Source organism: Pteropus alecto, unplaced genomic scaffold, assembly GCF_000325575.1.
Source record: "Pteropus alecto unplaced genomic scaffold, ASM32557v1 scaffold461, whole genome shotgun sequence".
Lineage (NCBI taxonomy): Eukaryota > Metazoa > Chordata > Mammalia > Chiroptera > Pteropodidae > Pteropus > Pteropus alecto.
The window spans coordinates 3,207,125-3,225,085 of NW_006431079.1; the positions used below are offsets into that span (position 1 = coordinate 3,207,125).

General features: G+C 51.0%; 1 protein-coding gene across 1 annotated transcript in view; it reads right to left on the minus strand.

Annotated features, from left to right (window-relative positions):
* Positions 1 to 2,248: 2,248 nt before the first annotated feature.
* The window catches only part of DKK3 (dickkopf WNT signaling pathway inhibitor 3), a 43,612-nt gene continuing 27,899 nt past the window's right edge, over positions 2,249 to 17,961 (minus strand). Inside the window, exons 4-7 of the mRNA XM_015596403.2 lie at positions 7,277 to 7,369; positions 5,911 to 6,055; positions 5,129 to 5,285; positions 2,249 to 4,091 (exon numbers count right to left, since the gene is read on the minus strand). Of these exons, the coding sequence (XP_015451889.2) occupies positions 3,872 to 4,091; positions 5,129 to 5,285; positions 5,911 to 6,055; positions 7,277 to 7,369 (615 nt within the window). The 3' untranslated portion in view covers positions 2,249 to 3,871. The remainder of the gene's footprint in view (positions 4,092 to 5,128; positions 5,286 to 5,910; positions 6,056 to 7,276; positions 7,370 to 17,961) is intronic.

Genomic DNA, 17,961 nt, shown 5'->3' on the forward strand with positions numbered 1-17,961 from the left:
AGGGCTCTTTGCTTCTCTCTTCCACTCTCACCCTTCTGTCCTATATCCGTTTCTCCCGACTGTCTGTCAAAAGCCCAAAGAACCAGGCTAGTGAGACAGGGAAGGGAAAGACAGGGAGAAGGAACTGAACAGGAAGAGGGAAAGCCGTAAAGAGTCAGTAGCATCCGCTTTTGTCCCATCACACTGTGTTTTACTGTTCATTCTGAGGCCATATGGGTGGACAGACCAGCCATTCTCATCTGTACAGGTCAGGGAATAGACTCAAAGCCTGCACCTCACACCAAAACACTTTATTTTCTAGACTTGCTTTTTCCAGAGCCATGCATTGGAGGTGGGAAAGTGGGTGAGTTGGGGATTCATAAAGCTGTACTTTGTTCCCCTTTTGGCTATTTATTGTTCATTATGCAAGTATCTCCTATATCAGTTAGGAATACTTTGGGCTTCGCATAATGGAAAGACTAACAGCAACTTTGTCTATAATAACCTTGGTGGTTTATTTGAACGGGAGTCTAGATATGACTGATAGCAGGATTGCTTTCTTCCTCAGCGTCATCAAGGACTCAGAGTCTTATCCTTCTGCAGTAAACAGAATAATGGAAGATGTGATTAAGGACTATAACATGGGAAGATTAGTCTGGATTATCTAGGTGGGACTAACCTAATCATATGAGTCCTTAAAAGTGGAAAACCTCTCCCAGCTGCAGAGAACCAGAGAGATGGTACACAAAAAAGGCCTGTTATTATTGACTTTAAAGATAAAGAGGGCCATGAACCAAAGGATGAGAGTGACCCCTAGAGGCTAAAAAAAAAAGGGCAAAGAAATGGTTACTTTCCCAGTGAAGAATGCAGCCTTGCTGACACCAACTTGATCGTGGTCACATGACTACAATATGGCTGCCACAGTGCCAAATGGCCCATCTTAAACCCCTGGACTCAAAAGGCAGAAAACCAGAGAAAGGGTTGGAGGGACTTCTTCCTGTATGCCTCTTTCCTTTTGTCACTCAGGAAAAAAATCCTTCCCAGAAACTCTTTGGCAGTCTTTCCCTTGCATTTCCTGGGCTAGAACTGGGTCATGTGGCCATCCCTAGCTACATGGGGGCTGGCTTTTCCAGCTTCTCTTGTGGTGGGAGGGGAGAAGGGCAAAGAAGGGCTGTTGGGTAGCTGAAACAACAGCGTCTCATGTCTTCCTTGACAGGAACTCTGGATCCCAAAGAAAGGCAGGAAGTAAAATCAGGTACCAAACTCCACCTAACCCTTACCACATTCTGTTTAGAATCGTGAGTAGAGGAGACGTGTCAGCTACTCTAAATGTGGATTTCAGCCAAGTATTTTTCAAAGCCTCTCATTTGCTTAGATTTTGTGGCTATAATGACAAAGTGGAACAAGGTAATATACCTGCATATTGAAGTCTGTGAAGGAGAGATCTAGTTTTATAAGATGTCCCATTATCTCCCTGTCACCTGATATAGGGCCTGACATACGGTAGGTGCTCAATAAATTTTTAAAATAATTTTCAGCCTTTTCTCCTAACATTTACTCAAATTTACCTTGTTTTCCAGCCATGCGATTTACAGTTTCCCCTATATACCATCTCTCCTCTTGCCTCTCTCCCTCAGCCCATGGACCAGAATGCCTTTTCTTATTCCCTTAGGCCTCCTGATCATCTCCTATCATTTTAGAGAGTCAGTTCCCACGTTAGGCCTCCCAAGCCAAGTGCTACTTTGAGGCTGCCATAACACTGTTCTAACATCGGGCTGTGTGCTTTGTTTGTGGGCGCTGGGATTAGCGTATCTCCCTCATTAGGCCATGATGCCTTCAGGGACCCTATTTGGATCAACTTGGCACCCCCAGAGCATATCACAGCACCTGGCTCTGAGCAGGCTTTCAATAAGTATCTGTTGAGTAATTAGAATCTGGAGTGGTCCTGACAATTTTTGACATTGAATAGAGAAGAGCTCTATATTTGATCTTAAAGTTATCAATATGTCCTAGGCATCCTAGGCATACTGTACTGCATACTATTTTTGTTTGACTTCTAGCTCTATCAGTTAATCTTTTTGAGCCTCCATTTATTCATCTGTTAAATGAAAATGCTCATGGAGTCAGTGAAGATTAAATGAATTAATATAGGTAGACTGCTTCCACCCAGCTGACCTTAATATGTAGTAGTTTATGATTAGTCCCTGAAGATCTTACTGTGTTATGGCCCACACATGTGTTTGATTAAAGAAGGCTCCCAAGAAAAGGGTCATACACATTCCATTTACTCTTTTGGAAGACAGTGAAACATTGACACTCTTAATTCCCGTCCAAAAATGGTTAACATTTCTAAAATATTTTGATGCTAAAAGAGGCATGCTTCAGTTGTCTGGAAATTTTAGTTACATAGAAGAGATTATATTTGTAATACAGGTCATTTCTATTTTATTTTTCTGGCTGGAAAGGTTTTATATTTACTCTAAGTCAAAAGGAAAAAGGAAGTCCGAGAACTATAAAAGAGTAGTTTAAGTGATTTATGCTTAATTTCTAAATGCAACATATGTGTTTATACATAATTTAAAACTCAAAGAAAGCATGCTTATACAATCATGTGCAACTTTAAAATTTAATAACTCTGGATGAATATATGATGGAAACAGTCCACGGCACCTGAAAATATCATTTGTGGAACAGCATACAGTTCAGTGCTCTCAGTTTGGATATTACAACCATATTTCACAGAGCCTTGCTTGGTCTGATTTTCTCCATGTGGTTGATAACAGTCCACAGTTGCTGGTAAGTGATTTTGCAAATTTCATTTATAATCCTGGACCTAAAATTACTCAAATACTGTTTCTGGCAAATTAGCATATATTATACTCCAATCATGTACCTTCAAAGTTACTGATGTGACTAACTGCCGTAGGGGGCAGTGTCAATACCCCTTGTCTCCACTGGAATGATGGGTGCCCCCACACCAGGGAGAGAACGGTGCTGTTTCTAAGAGTAGAAGTTTACTCTTATAGGGATGTGTGGACTTATTTTCAGATGTGCCTCAAAAAAAGAAAAATCTCATTCTTCCTTTTTCTAGGGGGTAGTTTTCGTGGCACCAAGGGTGGTAGGGAGTAGTGGGGAGAGCACTGGACTTAAAGTCACACTTGAGTGAAATCCTGCTCTGGTCTTCACTAGCCGTGTGACTTGGGCAAGCAACTTGACATCTCTGAGCCTCTGAGATCCCGACAGATGGAGAGAAGAATGCCCCCTTCACCAGGGTGTGGTGAGAGCATGACTTGATTGTGGATATGAAACTGCTTCGCCGGCACAGAGGTAGGGGCTGAGTAGCACTGCTGAAAGGCTGAATGCGTGTAACTTGGAGGGAGCGGAATGTTTCACCTGCAGTAGGTGAAGGCACAGCTTACCTATGCCCATGTGAAGAACTGCATGAAAAAATCATTTGTTGCATTTTCGCCAGGTTTATACTTGCAAATCAGGGCATCCTTCTCCACATGTATAAGGGTCAACATGAGGAAATTCTCTATCCTTTTTCATCCCCTCCCCTCCAATAATTTTCAAGGCGACATAGAACAAAATGAAATGTGCCATCTGTCAACCATCAGAGGCAAAGCGGCCAGTAATGTGGACCAGTTTAGCAGCCCCGTTCTGCCTTCACCCTGACACCCCACCTTTTCCCAGGCACCAGAACTGTGATGCACGCTGTACAGTCTGGGGGAGCTGGACAAGTGTGCAGCACCTCATTTTGTTTCAAGCCAGAGGAAAAATGTTCTGGAAAGAGACCGTGTAAAAAGTCTGGTGAGCCGACACCTAGAGGACACAGCCGGGGAAATAAATTAGCTACTTCTATTGCACGTCTACCCGCATAACAGGCCTGGGTCTAAATCTCCTCTCCCTCCAGCAGCTCAGAGGCGGCATCGGGCTCCCTGAGAGCCATTTCCACTGACAGGCTCCTCTCCAGGTTCTCCAGCTCCTGGCGCACCTCTTCAATGAAGCTGCCATCTCTGTACTCGTCGGGGGCCTCTCTGGGCACCAGGCTCTCCCCACCGTCGTCGCGGCTCCCGACGAATGTTGGCTTGCACACATACACGAGGCTGTGGCTGGGAAGAGAAGGGCGCTGTGGCTCAGCCAAAGGCCATGTCTCCCCATGGGGGCAAAGCTAGGCTCTCAACATGGGACAGCCTGGGCGTGGGGCCCAGGCCTGAGACAAAGGTGTCGTCGCCCTTTGCCACTGTCGGCGGGTCTGCTGGTCTCACCTCCACAACACCCCCTCCAACACGTCTTCATCAGAGTCTTAACTTTGTGTCAACACCTTACTTAAAAAATATTCCTAAGGGAGAGTCACTTTTGGAGAATGAACCCAAGGGGCAGCTCCCCCCTCCTCTCGCTGCAGAACTGCCTTCCTGTGACTGACACTCAAGGGCAGGCTCAGAGGACAGGGCGTCTGAGAACTTACAGCAGCGAGGTGCCCCTCGCAACCCCTGTCTATCTAGGCCTCCAGGCGGGAGCTTCCCCTGACGCTGAGATACGGCCTAACTGCCTCATCTGCTGTGTCTGTGGGGAGCCCTGGGCCTGTGGGCAGGGAGGGGGAATTCTGTCTATTCAGCCACCTGGATTCTGCTGAGAGAAAACGGTCAGTAGTGGCTGCTGAGAGGTCCAGCAGCACGTGCGCTGAGAAATGGCCACGGCGTAGCCCCGACGCTTCGCGGTCTCTCAGGAGCCTCTAACTGCTGGTGGTGCCCTCCAGCTTGGGAGCCACTCTCCTGCTTTCCCTCCTGCTTCTCTGACTGCGCCTTCTCAGCCACCTCTGCCAGCTCCTTCTCAGCGTGTCCTTCTTGTCATGGGCCTGGGCTCTCACCTCAGTCCTCAGCTCTTCTCTCTCCACACCCTCTCCCCAGGTCACCCACTCACAAGTCTTCAACCACCATATAGATGAGCCTGACTCTGTACCCCCGGCCACACCTTCACCTGAGCCTTAATCCTATAGGTCTGACTGCTACTGGCCCCCTCCATCTGGAAGACCCAAGGACATCTCTGAACTGAACCCACATCTCCCCCCTGCTCCTGTCCCTGAGTCCCACTGGGTGGCATCTCATCCACTCTTGGCCTCTGACAAGGAGGACGGGTGGGACCTCACCTGTGAGGCTGGCAGAGGAGGCCACTGGCACATGGGCATCGGTCCAAAGCTCCATCAGGCTCCAGTTCCCAGGTGATGAGGTCCAGAAGCCGGCTGGCAGGGTCATGGCAGAGCTCACCCTCCACGGGCAGTGGTGTGCACACAGGGAACAACAGACCTAGAACCAGCTAAGAGTCAGTCACCCTTTGCCCTAGCACAAGGGGCAGGCACCAGGGCAGGGAGCAGAGAAATGGGATGCAGCTTCCCACCTTCCACCCTCAAGCCCAAGGTGGAGGTCAGGATTGAAGAGGTAGAATGAGCGGAAACAAGAATGGCAGCATGGGCTCAGCATGAGTGGGAAGGGCTGGAGCAGTTCCGGAGGACTGTCTGGAAGAGGTGGGCTTGTGCTGGGTTTTGAGGCAAAAGTTCTGGGGGAATTAAGACTGGAAGGAAGGTGTTCGAAGCTGGAGCACAGTACCAACAAAGGCCTGGGGTTGGACTCAGGGGGAAAGGTTGGGGCAGTGAGATTCCCAAACGGGCCGAGGAGTACTGGAGAGAAAAAGTCGGGTCGGCAGGAGCTGGCCGAGGCCTTGGAAGGTGGACCGGGGAGTCTAAGTGAAGTGGCAGAACGGGACCCACCGCAAGTCCTTCTTCCACAGGGGGAAAAAGGAGATGGTCTTCCACCCCAGGTGCGGGCAGAGGCTGTGGGGCTGGGACACACACCAAGCGTATGGGAGCCGGCCCGGGGGGTCTGGTGAAGCCTGGGGTAGAGCTTGCCCTGCACCCAGAGGGAAGCCACCCACCTCTCTGGAAGGCGCAGCACAGCCCAGGCTGGCAGTCCCTCTGGTTGTCACAGATGGTCCCATTGCTGCCTTTGGTGGCCGTTTTAGCGCAGTGACCCCAGACGCACAGCTGATCTCCACAGCACTCACTGTCCCGGGTGCAGAGCTGCAGGGAGGTGGGGAAATGCGACAGCCTGCCAGCTCAGACCTGGGAGAGCCCAGCCTGTCACCGCCCCCAGCCCGGAACGCCTGAAGATGCCACAGGTGGGCTAACCCACATCCTCCCACTTTACAGAGGAGGAAACAGGTCCTGGGTGAGTGGGGCTTTCGTAGAAGTCAAGGGGGCAGAGGTGGAAGCAGGGCGGTGAGACTCGTGAGGGGTCAGAACTCTGGAAAAATTGCCTCTGGGAGGGGGACACATGTATCTGAGGCTTCCTACACAGCTTGAATTTTTGCCTTTAAAGGATAGTAGTGTGTCTTTGCAGATGGACTCGCAGACTTGTGTCCTGCCTGCTTTTTATTAGGTCCCTAGGTCAGAAAGGAAGGCGGCGTATGACCCACAGATGCAGGCAGCAGTGCAATTCTTATAAACTGATTATATGAAGGCCCAAGCCCGGGACAGCCACGTGGATGGGAGGGCATGTGGGTGCCATAGGCCTGGAGTCGCAAACGGGGAATGACAATTAGCACAGTGAATTTGCCATGGCTGTGCTCGGTAATGGCACTCAGCGGGAGAAGTGAGGAGGGACAACTGCGGCTGCCTGACCGCAGATGGGCCAGACCGGGTAGGAAGGAGCCCTCTGTCTTCCAGACTTGTTATTGTGCTGTGTTATTGTCTTAATAATGAAAAAGGCCAAGAAAAGTCTATGATCCCATGTGGCTTTGTCCAAACATCTGTTGGGTGGAGGGAGTTTTGCTCCCCTAGTTTGTGCTTCTGTGAAAAATCTCCATCAGGGAAGTATTCTGGCGTCTTCCTGGCCCTCCTTCTGCCCTGGCAGATTGGGAAGACTATCTGGGGGATGGGCCGCAGGCCAGGAAGGCGAGAGCTGCCTTTTCCCTACCCTAGGGGCTGCAGAGGTATTGCTGGCTGTGTCTACGGGGATGGGTCTGCTCTGGGGCCTCCTACTCTGTTCTCTCTCCCCCTCCCCATCATCCATGAGGCAGGCGATGGGACCAGAGGTCACGGGCAGGTGGGGGTGGCAGCAGGTCTGCGGATGACTTCCTGGTCACTGGGCATCATGAAGAGGGTGGACATGGTGGCGCCCCACAGGATGCTTCTAAGAAGCCCCGCTGGGAATGCTGGAGCCACTGGCCCTCTCCCCCAGGGCCCTTTTCTGGGCCCCATGGCACTGGTGATGCAGCCCCAGAGGCCTCAGGGCACACTCACTGTCTGCTGGTCCCGGCACGGCTGGCAGGTGTACTGGAAGCTGGCAAACTGGCAGTACCTGCGGGGTCCGCAGTCTTCGTCAATGATGCACTCCTGGGTGGGCGGGGAGCAGCTATGTCAGGAAAGGCAGGTCAGCAAGCCCACTGTGTCCAGGAAGTGCAAAGCCCTCCATATCCCCCAGTCTTGGCCTCACAGGCTCAGGGCGCGGGATCAGTCTCCAGACGCACCTCAATGCCCCTCAACCCTAAGCCCTGCCCAGCTGGCTCCTTGGTATCCAGCCCCCAACCTCCACCCAGTCCAGCAGGGCCCTCACCCACACAGCACACCCCAGCTTCTGCCCTAGGCGTAGGATGCCACGCCTAGTTCACACAACCGCCTCTTTGTACATCCTCCCTTCACACACCCAGGGTGGAGAGCACAGGGCCAGGCCGCACTTCAGCGCAGAGCAGATGGGTTTAATAAAAGAGCTGATGAGTTCCAGGCTCCGGTGGCTGCACAGGAGGGGCTGGAGCCTAAGCCAAGCAGGCCCTGCTGACTGAGAAGGAAAAGGGTGGCCACAGGGGCTGATGAGTTCCAGGCCCCGGTGGCTGCACAGGAGGGGCTGGAGCCTAAGCCCTGCTGACTGAGAAGGAAAAGGGTGGCCACAGGGAGCCCACCTCAGGGTCCTGGGTCTGGAATCTGGGGCTGACAAAGACAGCTGCCAGCTTCCAGGTGGGAGGAGGGCATGGCTGGCATCCAGCCCTCTTGGCTCAAGAAACGGGGAGAGAAGTAAGGAAGAAAATCTGCCCACCAGAGAGGTCCGAGGCCCAGAGAGAGAGGCCACAGGAGTACCCACTGTGCCCCTTGCCGTAGTCACCAGTCACTGATAGGAGCAGGGCTATGTCAGCTCAGGCCTAAGAACCTGCAGCTGCAGAGGGAAAGAAGGGCCGGAGAAGTGGGCGGCCATGACACGAACCACCACTGAGGACCGCGCCCCAGGGCCAGCGCAGGCTGGGGTCCACGTGTGAGCCCTCCAGCAGGCAGCAGCAGGGACTACGATTTCCATGCTGCCCCCTGGAAAATGAAGGCTCAGAGAAGCCAAGGGCCTCCCAAGATAGTATTGCTAATTTGGGGTAGGAGAACTCTTTCCACCACTAGCTCTTGGGAGAAGAGGCTCAGGGCTCCAGATGCAGCTGTCAGAAATGTATGGATGAGAAACATTCTCCTGAGGCAGGTGTTCTGGGGCCCTAGCAAACCTTCCAGAAGGTTCTAGGGGGAAAGAAGGAAAGACTTTCCTCCCTGCTTTGCCCAGGGCATGCTCCATCCTGAGGGTGGGGGTGGGGCTGGACCTGCAAAGGCCAGGGTGGGCAGGCCCTGGCTTACATGGCCTTAGCTTGTCCCCACTGTGCTCTGTGAACTGAGGCAGCAGTGCTAATGGGTATGGACAAGCAGACTCCCCAACAGGCCTCTGGGAACCCTGGGGATAAGAGTGTGTGGGTAGGCCTGGGGGTCACCAGGGAGGCCCTGGCCGGGCAGCCGAGGGAATGGAGCTCTGTCATTGGGAAGTGGCTAGTGTCCCTGCTCCAGGTCTGAGTGTCCCATAGCCAACACCACAGGCCTGAGAGAATAGGCATTTGGTCCAGGTTGGCAGTAGGCTAGGCTTCCGCACAGCACTGTTGCAGCCCCAGCCCTGGTAACAACTCCCAGCCTGTGAGTCCTCAGTGAATGAGACCCGCTCTGCTCACCAAGCAAGGGTTTCCCGGCCAGGAAAATCATTAGACCCACTGGACACCATCTTCCCACAGCTCCCTCTGAAGAATAATGGGGAAGACACCAACTTGGAGACGGTACAAGTCACCGCCCTTTTGCCAGGCCCTGTGGCCACCAGGGGCTACAGAAGGGACAAAGGCTAACACTCAGAAAAATTGAAAAGCAAGTTAAATCTTTACTGTAACTTCTTTTAAAATGTCAGGATAAAGCACATTGCCTGACACCCTGCAAAAAGACCTAAAATCGCTCTTCTCTGTGTCTCCCCAGAGTCTGACTCATGTCAGCCCAGGAGCCCCCTCCCATGGCTCTGCCCACTGATCACCGTGGCAAGCAGGGTTCTCCCTATCAAAAAGAGTTGCTGCTTGTCCCTGTTCTCATCCCAGTGACCCTAAAATGTCAGCATGCCATCGCTGTTGTTTTTACAAGTGAGAAAACTGAGGCTCGGAGCGGGGCAGAAGGGCTGCCAAGTCGAGGGCCGAGCGGGGGGCTGAGTGTTCAGTTAGTCTGACCGCAGAGCCCATATGGTCTGAGAAGTCTACTGGGCTTTAAGTAAGCCACAAGATTCTCCTTGTTTCAGCCACCACACCCTTCCAGACACAGACTCAACTCTCTGACTGTTCAGCTGGAAACATCTTGACACTTCTTCCTAAGCAGAATAGCAAGAGAATAGAGTGGGAGGTAAGGAGAGTCCACAGGCATTGAGTCTCTTCTCTGAATCCGCCACATTTTGGAGTACTGGGTTGTAAATGTGAATATGGGAAGGTCCTCGCCCTCAAGGTATTTATAATTAAATTAAAAAAAAAAAAAAAGCAATCTAGTAGAAAAGGAGACAAAGGGTATGAACAGACAACTTAAAGTAACAGAAATTGTTTTGCTTCTCTACACAGAAAAAGGTTCAACCTCACCAACAATCAAGAAAATGCAACTTAAAAGAACAAGATACCATGTCTTCATTTACAGTGAAAACAATGAAAAAGGTCGACAATATCTATGGTAGGCAGAATACTGCCCCCCTCCAAAAAATATTCATATTCCGCTCCCTGGAACCTGTGTTCATGTGATGTTATGTGGCGAGAGGACACTGAAGTCACGGGTGTAATTAAGGTTGTTAAGGAACTGACTGCATGATAAAGAGAGAAGCCCGGATTATCCAGGTGTGCCCGGTGTAGTCGTAAGGGGCTTTGAAAATGGAAAAGGGGGCAAAAGAAGACTCCATGTCAGAGATTCCATGTGGGAAGGACTCCACCGGTCATGCAGTCTTCACTGGCTTTGAAGATGGGCGGGGGCCATGGGCCAAGGAACAGAACTCTCCCCTAGAGCCTTCGGAAGGAGTGTGGCCCTGCCTACACTTTGATTTCAGTCCAGTGAGACTCCTGCTGGACTCCTGACTTACAGAACCATAAGAAAATCAATTCGAGCTGTTTTAAAACCACTACATGCATGGTCAGCTGTTACAGCAGTAGTAGGAAACTCATGTAATATTCAGTGTCGGTAGGGATTTGAGAAAGCATGTATTGCCAGACACTCTGGAAGTAATTAAAACTGAACTAGATGTTTTTTACAGCAGTTCATCAGCACTACCAAAATGTTAAATGCATATATCCTTCGACCCAGTAATTTCCTTTCCAGGTGACTATCCTCAGAAACTCTTATTTATATGTACAAATATCTGAATGCAGGGATGTTTAAGGCTACCTTGTGATATTGTTTCTAATCCAGAAATAATGGAAATAGCCAACAAGAGGGAACTGATTAAATTTCTGTATAGTCATTTGACAGGGAAATGCCACTAGGCAGACATTAAAAATGAGGAGGTAGTTCTTTGTGTTGTGATGTTTACATCAGTAAGTAAAGCAAGTGGAAGAACCATGAAATCCCACTTTCATGAAGCAAAATAACATTGTATGTTTGTTATGTGCCTGTGACTAGCACAGCGCCTGGCACATAGGGGCATACGACAGATACGTGTCAAATGGATAAAACCACTTAATACATTACTGAACAGGCTAGCAAAATTCTGCTCATTAGCAATGATTTGGGAACCAAAGCAAAAAACATATATATTCCATTAATTTGGCTTCTCATTTTCCAAGAATCCTATCAACTTGGAATTTTGACTCTATGCTTCTTCTTCCTGATCTTTAATTTAAAAAATATGAGCTAAGACCCTTCTAGCACCAATCCATGTGAGACCCAGCTGTTTACAATTTTCCATCAAGAAAAGTACACATTCATCCTTAGAAGTATTTTTCTTTCACTAAATTGGCTTCTACATATGACAAAGCATTCCCTGCAAAGCCACAGTGAAGCAATTAAATTTTTTTCAAAGTATGGAAAATTTTTTGGCATGGCCCCTTGCCAAAGACTTTTGAAAAATAGAAATACTCTAAAGCTACCGGTTTCCTTTGCTGACATGTTTTTTGCTACCCACAAGAGGCCTGGGCACTTCAGGGTGAGTTCCCCTGGAGAGAACACGGTGCTTTCCTTCTAACAGTCTGTCAGCTTGTTTGTTGTGGACAAGCATTCCCAGAAGTGCTTAGAAAAACTCTTTAAGAATTGTGATCATACTGGAAACCTTAGAAACCCGAAGCATGAAGAAACCCTAGAGGCAATTTGTTTTTGCCACTTAATAGCAGTGTGACCTATTTCACAGGGCTGCTGTGTGGCGTTTGCTCTATGAATGGTGGCCATAGCAACAGCAGCCATGTATCTGCTCCTGCACCCATCCAATGCCTGATGCCCCTGGGGTGCACGCCTGCCAGGAGACCAGCTTGTCAGCAGAATGGCAGGTACAAACAACCGGGGCTGACGTTTCCACCAGCAATTGTCCATCTCTGTCCCTGTCAACACTTAGAGACCTCACATCTAGTCTTCACTTATCTGTATCCAGAGAGTGTCACTAATAGGTGGGCAGCAGCCTGTATGTCCACTGAAGTAAAGTTCTTGGGGCAGTGTGGCCTCTCATTGTATGAAGACCATACGCTAATGTTGTTAGTTTGGGGTCTTTCCTGAAGACCCCTTACGGATACGGGGCAGGGCCCACCTTTCCTGGTGTCAGAGACCTGGGCAACAGGTCGGGTTTCCCACCTTAAATAAACTGAATGGGTGGGAGGAGAGGATATGGATGGGTGCTCAAGCAGGGCCGGGCCCAGAGCTGAGAAATCCGGAATTGTATTCTTTTCAATAATTCCAGTTTCTCTTACCTGGGCTCAGAGGTTATATTCATATGTGGGCCGATGTTTTAAAAGTGCCTCAGTACCCAACTGGGTGCAGGATGTCTGAGCAGGTGAGCTCTGAAGTAAGAGGCCTATGAGGGGAAAAGGTTGGGCTGTTTCCCATCTCAGCGGCTGTGGAGGTTCTGGATTTGGGGTACCTCTTCGTTTATTAGGGCTGGAAGAGGGACTCCATGCTACACTGAGGCAAAATTAAAGACACTCACTAGTGCAGAACGTAGGGTCGCCTGAGTGCCACAGAGCAACTGTGCCCACCTTTCAGAGTGCCATGCTGAGTGCTCACCCTTCGGAGCTTAGAACAGCAATCCATGGCATCCTGACACAGAGTCCTGGCATGGCAGGGCCATCAGTGTCTGCCACTTGTCACAAGTTCTCCTTAATCCTCTCAGCGCGGGCCTTACCATCTACCCTTTGCAGATGTGGAAGCTGAGATTTAAGGTGAAGGATATGCCCAAAGTGACCCGGCTTAGAAGAGGGTTTGAGAGTCCCAGCCTGTCGATCTGACCCAAGAGAGGCTCTTTCTATCTCCCGCTGGGAGATCACTTTTCTCTCCCTTCAACACTATCCAGTCTCCTGTCCCTCAGGGGACAGGGCCTGCCTGGGACAGGGTCTTGGGCCCCACACACGCATCCCCAGAGATAGAATGCAGGAACTCAGGGCCAAGGCCACAGTCCTCGGACATCTAGGTCTCAGTTTCACTTATGATCCGGCTTCAGCGGCTCTTCTCTAGTCCCCTTCCCTTCTGCCACTCCCTGTCTGTCCTGGCTCCTCCCTCCCATCCTGGTGGGTAATCTGACAGTCTAAAGGCTGGCCATCTGGACTGAAGCCATTCAGAGGATCCTGTCTTTGTTGTCCCGAGGAGGGAGCTATATTTAGAAAGCTCTGGCCAGAGGCCCCACGGCACTCTGTTCAGATGCCAGAGGAGAGGTGGAGCTGGCGGAGAACATGCCATAGATTTGGCAGGATGCTGGGCCTGAAAATGGCCCTGGTGCTTTGACACTATCATGAAATAGTGGAAAATGGCAAAGGAGCTGTTCTGTGTCTTTGATTTTTTCCATTCAGAGTTTATCAGAGGAGAGCGGCTCCGAGGAGGCAGGAATGGAAAGGGGAGGAAACAGGACATGACCCCTGTGAGGCTGTCCTCATGTTTACGAGTGGCGTGAGTAGGGGACGGCTTCTCTGTGGCTCTTAGGCTGGTGCGCTTTCCTTCTCACATTGGCCAGGGGCACTTTGCCCACACTCCTCAGGAATCCCAGACATGTTTGTTCTCGAGGACCAAAGGCCAAAGGAGGAGGCCACCTGGGTGGGCCATCTACTGCTCCTCCCGAGTCCAAGGCTCAGGAAAGAACCATTCAAGGGGAGGAGCCAGGGCACATAAAACAGAGGCCCAGGGGACCACCATCAACCTAACTCACTGGTCCTCAGAGCTCTGCATGCTGAGGCTGAGGAGGGGTGGGCAGCAGCGAAGGCTGAGAACACCTACTATGTCTGCACCTGCTCAGGCTTAGTCAGATCACTCAGCCTCACAGCCACCCTGTGAGGTCAGCTGCTGACTGCATATCCCCTAGCATGCATGTGCTTAGCACATAGTTGCCATTCACTAAAAGAATCAAGAAAGAATGAATAAACCAAAAGATGAACTGTTGACCAATCTCCATTTTGTAGATAAGGAAACTGAGGCTCAGAGCCCAAGGTCATCGATGGAGTTTAAAAAACTAAGATCGAAACCCAAATCTGTCAGACCCCCAAGCAGAGGCTCATTCCTTACATTGTACCCTGTTGCCTCCAAATGCCAGTCATGGGTTGTATTGTGTCACCCCCAAAGTCCTATGATGAAGTCCTAATCCCTGGCACCTCACAATGTGACCTTATTGGGAGGTAGGGTCATTACAGACGTAATTACTTAAGATGAGGTCATTAGGGTGGGCCCTCATCCCATATGCCTGGTGTCCTTATAAAATGGGGAAATTTGAACACAGAGACAGACACACATGGAAGGAAGATGATGTGAAGACACGGAGAGAAGACGGCCATCGACAAGCTGAGGAGGCCACACTTCCTTCCCTCACAGCCCTCGGGGAACCGACTCTGCCAACACGTTGATTTTGGGCTTCTAGCCTCCAGAGCTGGGAGACATACATTTCTGTTGAGTTACCCAGTTTGTGGTACTTTGTTACAACAGCCCAAGGGCTGTAATACCAGCCCCACCAATAGCGCCTAGCCCGTCTCCCTACACATCCAGCCTCTGCCTCTCAGCTCAGCATCACCACGGCAGAGGTGACAGAGAGGAGGCCTGTGACAAGGCACTGGCACATTCTGAAGGATGCTGAACCCAGAAACTAGAACAGGGTTTCCTGGCTGAGCCCCTCGCCAACCAGAAAATTGTAGGCTCTGGTATGTGAAGCCCATGCTCCGATGATTCGAGGTTTGGGTGGATGGTCACATCTGGCCCCAGGTGGGGTGGTGGTGTCAGGCGCTAAGTGCCCGCAGGATGAGTAGATGACACAGGCTGTGAGATAAACATCCCTCCTAGACACAGGGCTATTTTCTGACCTCTCAACCCTCCTGAGCAGAGATGGTCCCACAGAAAAGAGCAGACTGTGGGGACCAATCACCCTAATCTGCTCAGGACTGAGGGGCTTCCTGGGGTGCAGGCCTTGCAGCCCCAACACCAAGTAAGCCCTGGGCACATCAGGAGAGCAGGTCACTTTGTGGAAGTGTGGTCACCTCTTACACTCCCTCTCCAGTCCTATTTCTGCACTCACTACGCTGCTGGGTCACGCCTATTTCTTCCACCCCATCAAGGCTGCGTGGTACCCAGTGTACCTGGGGTGGCATGAGGGCGAGACTAGGGCTTTGGGGCCCATGCCGGGTTTGAACACTGGTTCATTTACAAGCTGGGTGATCTTGGACAAATTACTGAGCCTCTCTGTGCCTCCATTTCCTTATCTGTAAAATGAGGAATGTCATAAAGTTGTTGCACAGATTTAAAGAGATAGAATGTGCATTGCTTGGAACAGTGCCTAGCTCCCAGGACTTAACCCCCAGGGCGCACATCTACCTGCACTGCTTAACTCAAGGCAGGAGCTCAACAGGTGTCCCTGGGAAGGCTTGAGCAACCTTCTGAGCTTACGTTTGGGCCAGTGGATCTTGTCCTATTAATGAATACCCAGAATGTCCGGTCTAGCCAGGGTTCTCGATCCATCACCACAAGACAAGCACCTGCTTCACCCCGAAACACTCTGCTATGTGGGGAAGACAAAAGGAAGGAGGACAGTCATACGGAACTACGAGGGGGCCCAGGACTGGCCATCTGACCACGGAGGGCAAGCTGTCGTGCAAAGGCAAAGAAATATAAACACAATTCGATTGCCTCTAAGCACCTTGGTGTCTGTCTTCCAAGATAAACAAGAGAAGCCCCATTTTATCAACAAGGAAACTGAGGCAGTGAGATGAAGTCACTTACCAAGGTCATGGGTAAGGAATGGCAGGGCCGACACTTGCCCAACGTGCCCAGCACTCTATGGAGGGAGACAAGGGCGACCCTGGGAGCAGGCAGCTGGGGACCCAGGCAAGGGGCAGGAGGGGGTAGTGTGAGATAGGAGGCTTCTGGGGATGGCTATCAACTCTGCCTCTGTGGGACGGGAAGGTCCCCAAGGTTGGGCCCTGGTGCAAAGTTAAGAGAGATGCTCAGGCAGAGCAGCAGGAAGTTTCCCTTCATTCATAGGTGGAGTCAGGTTTTAAGGTTCCTCAGTCTTTTTTTGATTAAAACCAGGCTAATCACAGGAACCTGTAAAATGCACATTTGTCTTGAATGCAGCAGGGTGCCCCTAGCCTCTCTGGGGACACTGCGTCTGAAACTTTCAGCCAGCTCAGGGCAGGTGGGGGCCCCAAACCTCACCACAGGTTCTGGCTTGACCCACGATTCAGAGCTTGCTCTATGGAAAAACACAGGCAGGAGCCAGGAACTGATGCCAGCTATTATTATCCTGAAGTCTCAGTGTCTGCAAGAGCCTGTGTCTCCTGGGGCTGCTCCAGCAATTCTTTCTTCCCCCAGTCACACAATCCATGAAAGGGGAGAACGCATCCCCAGTGGGGCTGGGCACCCCAGGTATGGAGATCGCCCATCCCAAACCTTTAGTGCCCAGATCATTCAGGACATAGTCCTAGAGTCCTTTCTCCAGGGACTCTGTCTGGCTGCCAAGCCACAGAGACAGCCGGCCCCACACAGAACTTTCCAACACTTTATTTCAGTCTGAGTGACGTTTCCTTCAGCAAACTTACAAGGCACTTAATTCCAAAGGAAACTTCTTCTTCACAAGCCTCTCCAACCAAACAAGTGCTGTTGTCTCACCTGGGTTAGAAGTGGTGGCAGGAGCCCTCTCAACCATCTCCCTCCAACGTTTCCAGGGGCTTTGGGTCTGAACAGCCCCCACCCCCTATTCCAAAGGTGGACAGCGGAGGGGGCAGGGGGAAGGGAACTCCTGGGCCTCGCCTGGGTCTGACCTTTACCAAACACACCTGAGACCCAGTTAGCGCTCCATATGCAGAAGTCAGCTGCTGTTCCAGTCATTAGGAGTCTGATGGGAACTTCAGGTTCAAAAGCACGAAAAATGTTATGGCGCCTGGTCCTACAGCACCTCCAGATCTCCAGTATGAGGAAAAGCCCAGTCGTGACCCTTCAACAGCTCCTTATTCAGGGTTGCATGAGACCTCTTACTTTTGGGACTTCACATTAGAGTTGCCAGATTTAGCAAATAAAAATGCAGGATGCCCGGCCAGAGTTTCCTACATCCTAAGCATTGATTTATGTACTCTTCACAATTCATTGAGAGAAGTACTATTATTATTCTTTTCTATTTATAGATGAGGCAACTGAGAAACAGAAAGTTTAAATAACTTGCTCAAAGTCACAAAGCTAGTGAGCGGTGGGGCTGGGGACGTGAACCCAGACCTGTCAGCTCCTATGCCAGGTCAGACAGCAGGCGGGGGACAGGCCCCGGAGCCTGCCTAGGCTGAGTGTCCTGTGGGGCTTTGCCCTTCCCAGCCAACCTTGCCTTCCGCCCACAAGCACTTCCCCGTGGGGTAAAAAGAGCAGCAACAGAAGTGGGGAGCAGAATCCCCATAACGATCGGGCAGAGATCATGCAAGTGAGAGCCCCCAGCTGCCTTCCTTTATCTGCTGGGTAGGGGAGCCCACCTTTCCCAGTGTTCTCCAGCCAAAAGGGCCCCAACAGCCCCCCATGTCAGGGACATGGAGGCTGGGCTGGTTCTCTGAAGGAGCAGCCTTCTTGGTATTGTTATTTCTGTTCGGCACCCATAGGTGTTGCGGTGGCTCCGCCCTGGCAGTGACTGTGGTCCCAGGACGCAGCACAGGAGGGCCTGCACCCAAGTCGGTCTGAAGTCCCACACGGGACTCCAGGAGAAATGCGAAATGCTTCCCATTGTGAGCAGAGAGCCGAATTCTTGCCAGGTTCCCAGGAACTGAATCCCGACTAGATCCCAGGAGAAGACACCAAGTGTCAGAGAGAAACGAAGCAGGCATCGCTGCTTTCTAACCCTCTGCTTCTGAGTGGTTTGTCTTCCTCCCAGCTCCTGGAAAGGCCTGGAAATTGGGAGTGGGAGTGCTTCCCAGGCAGAGGAGGGCTTGGCTGCCCACGCCTCTTCCTGTACGATTATGGTGGCAGAGAGGCTGGTCTCAAGC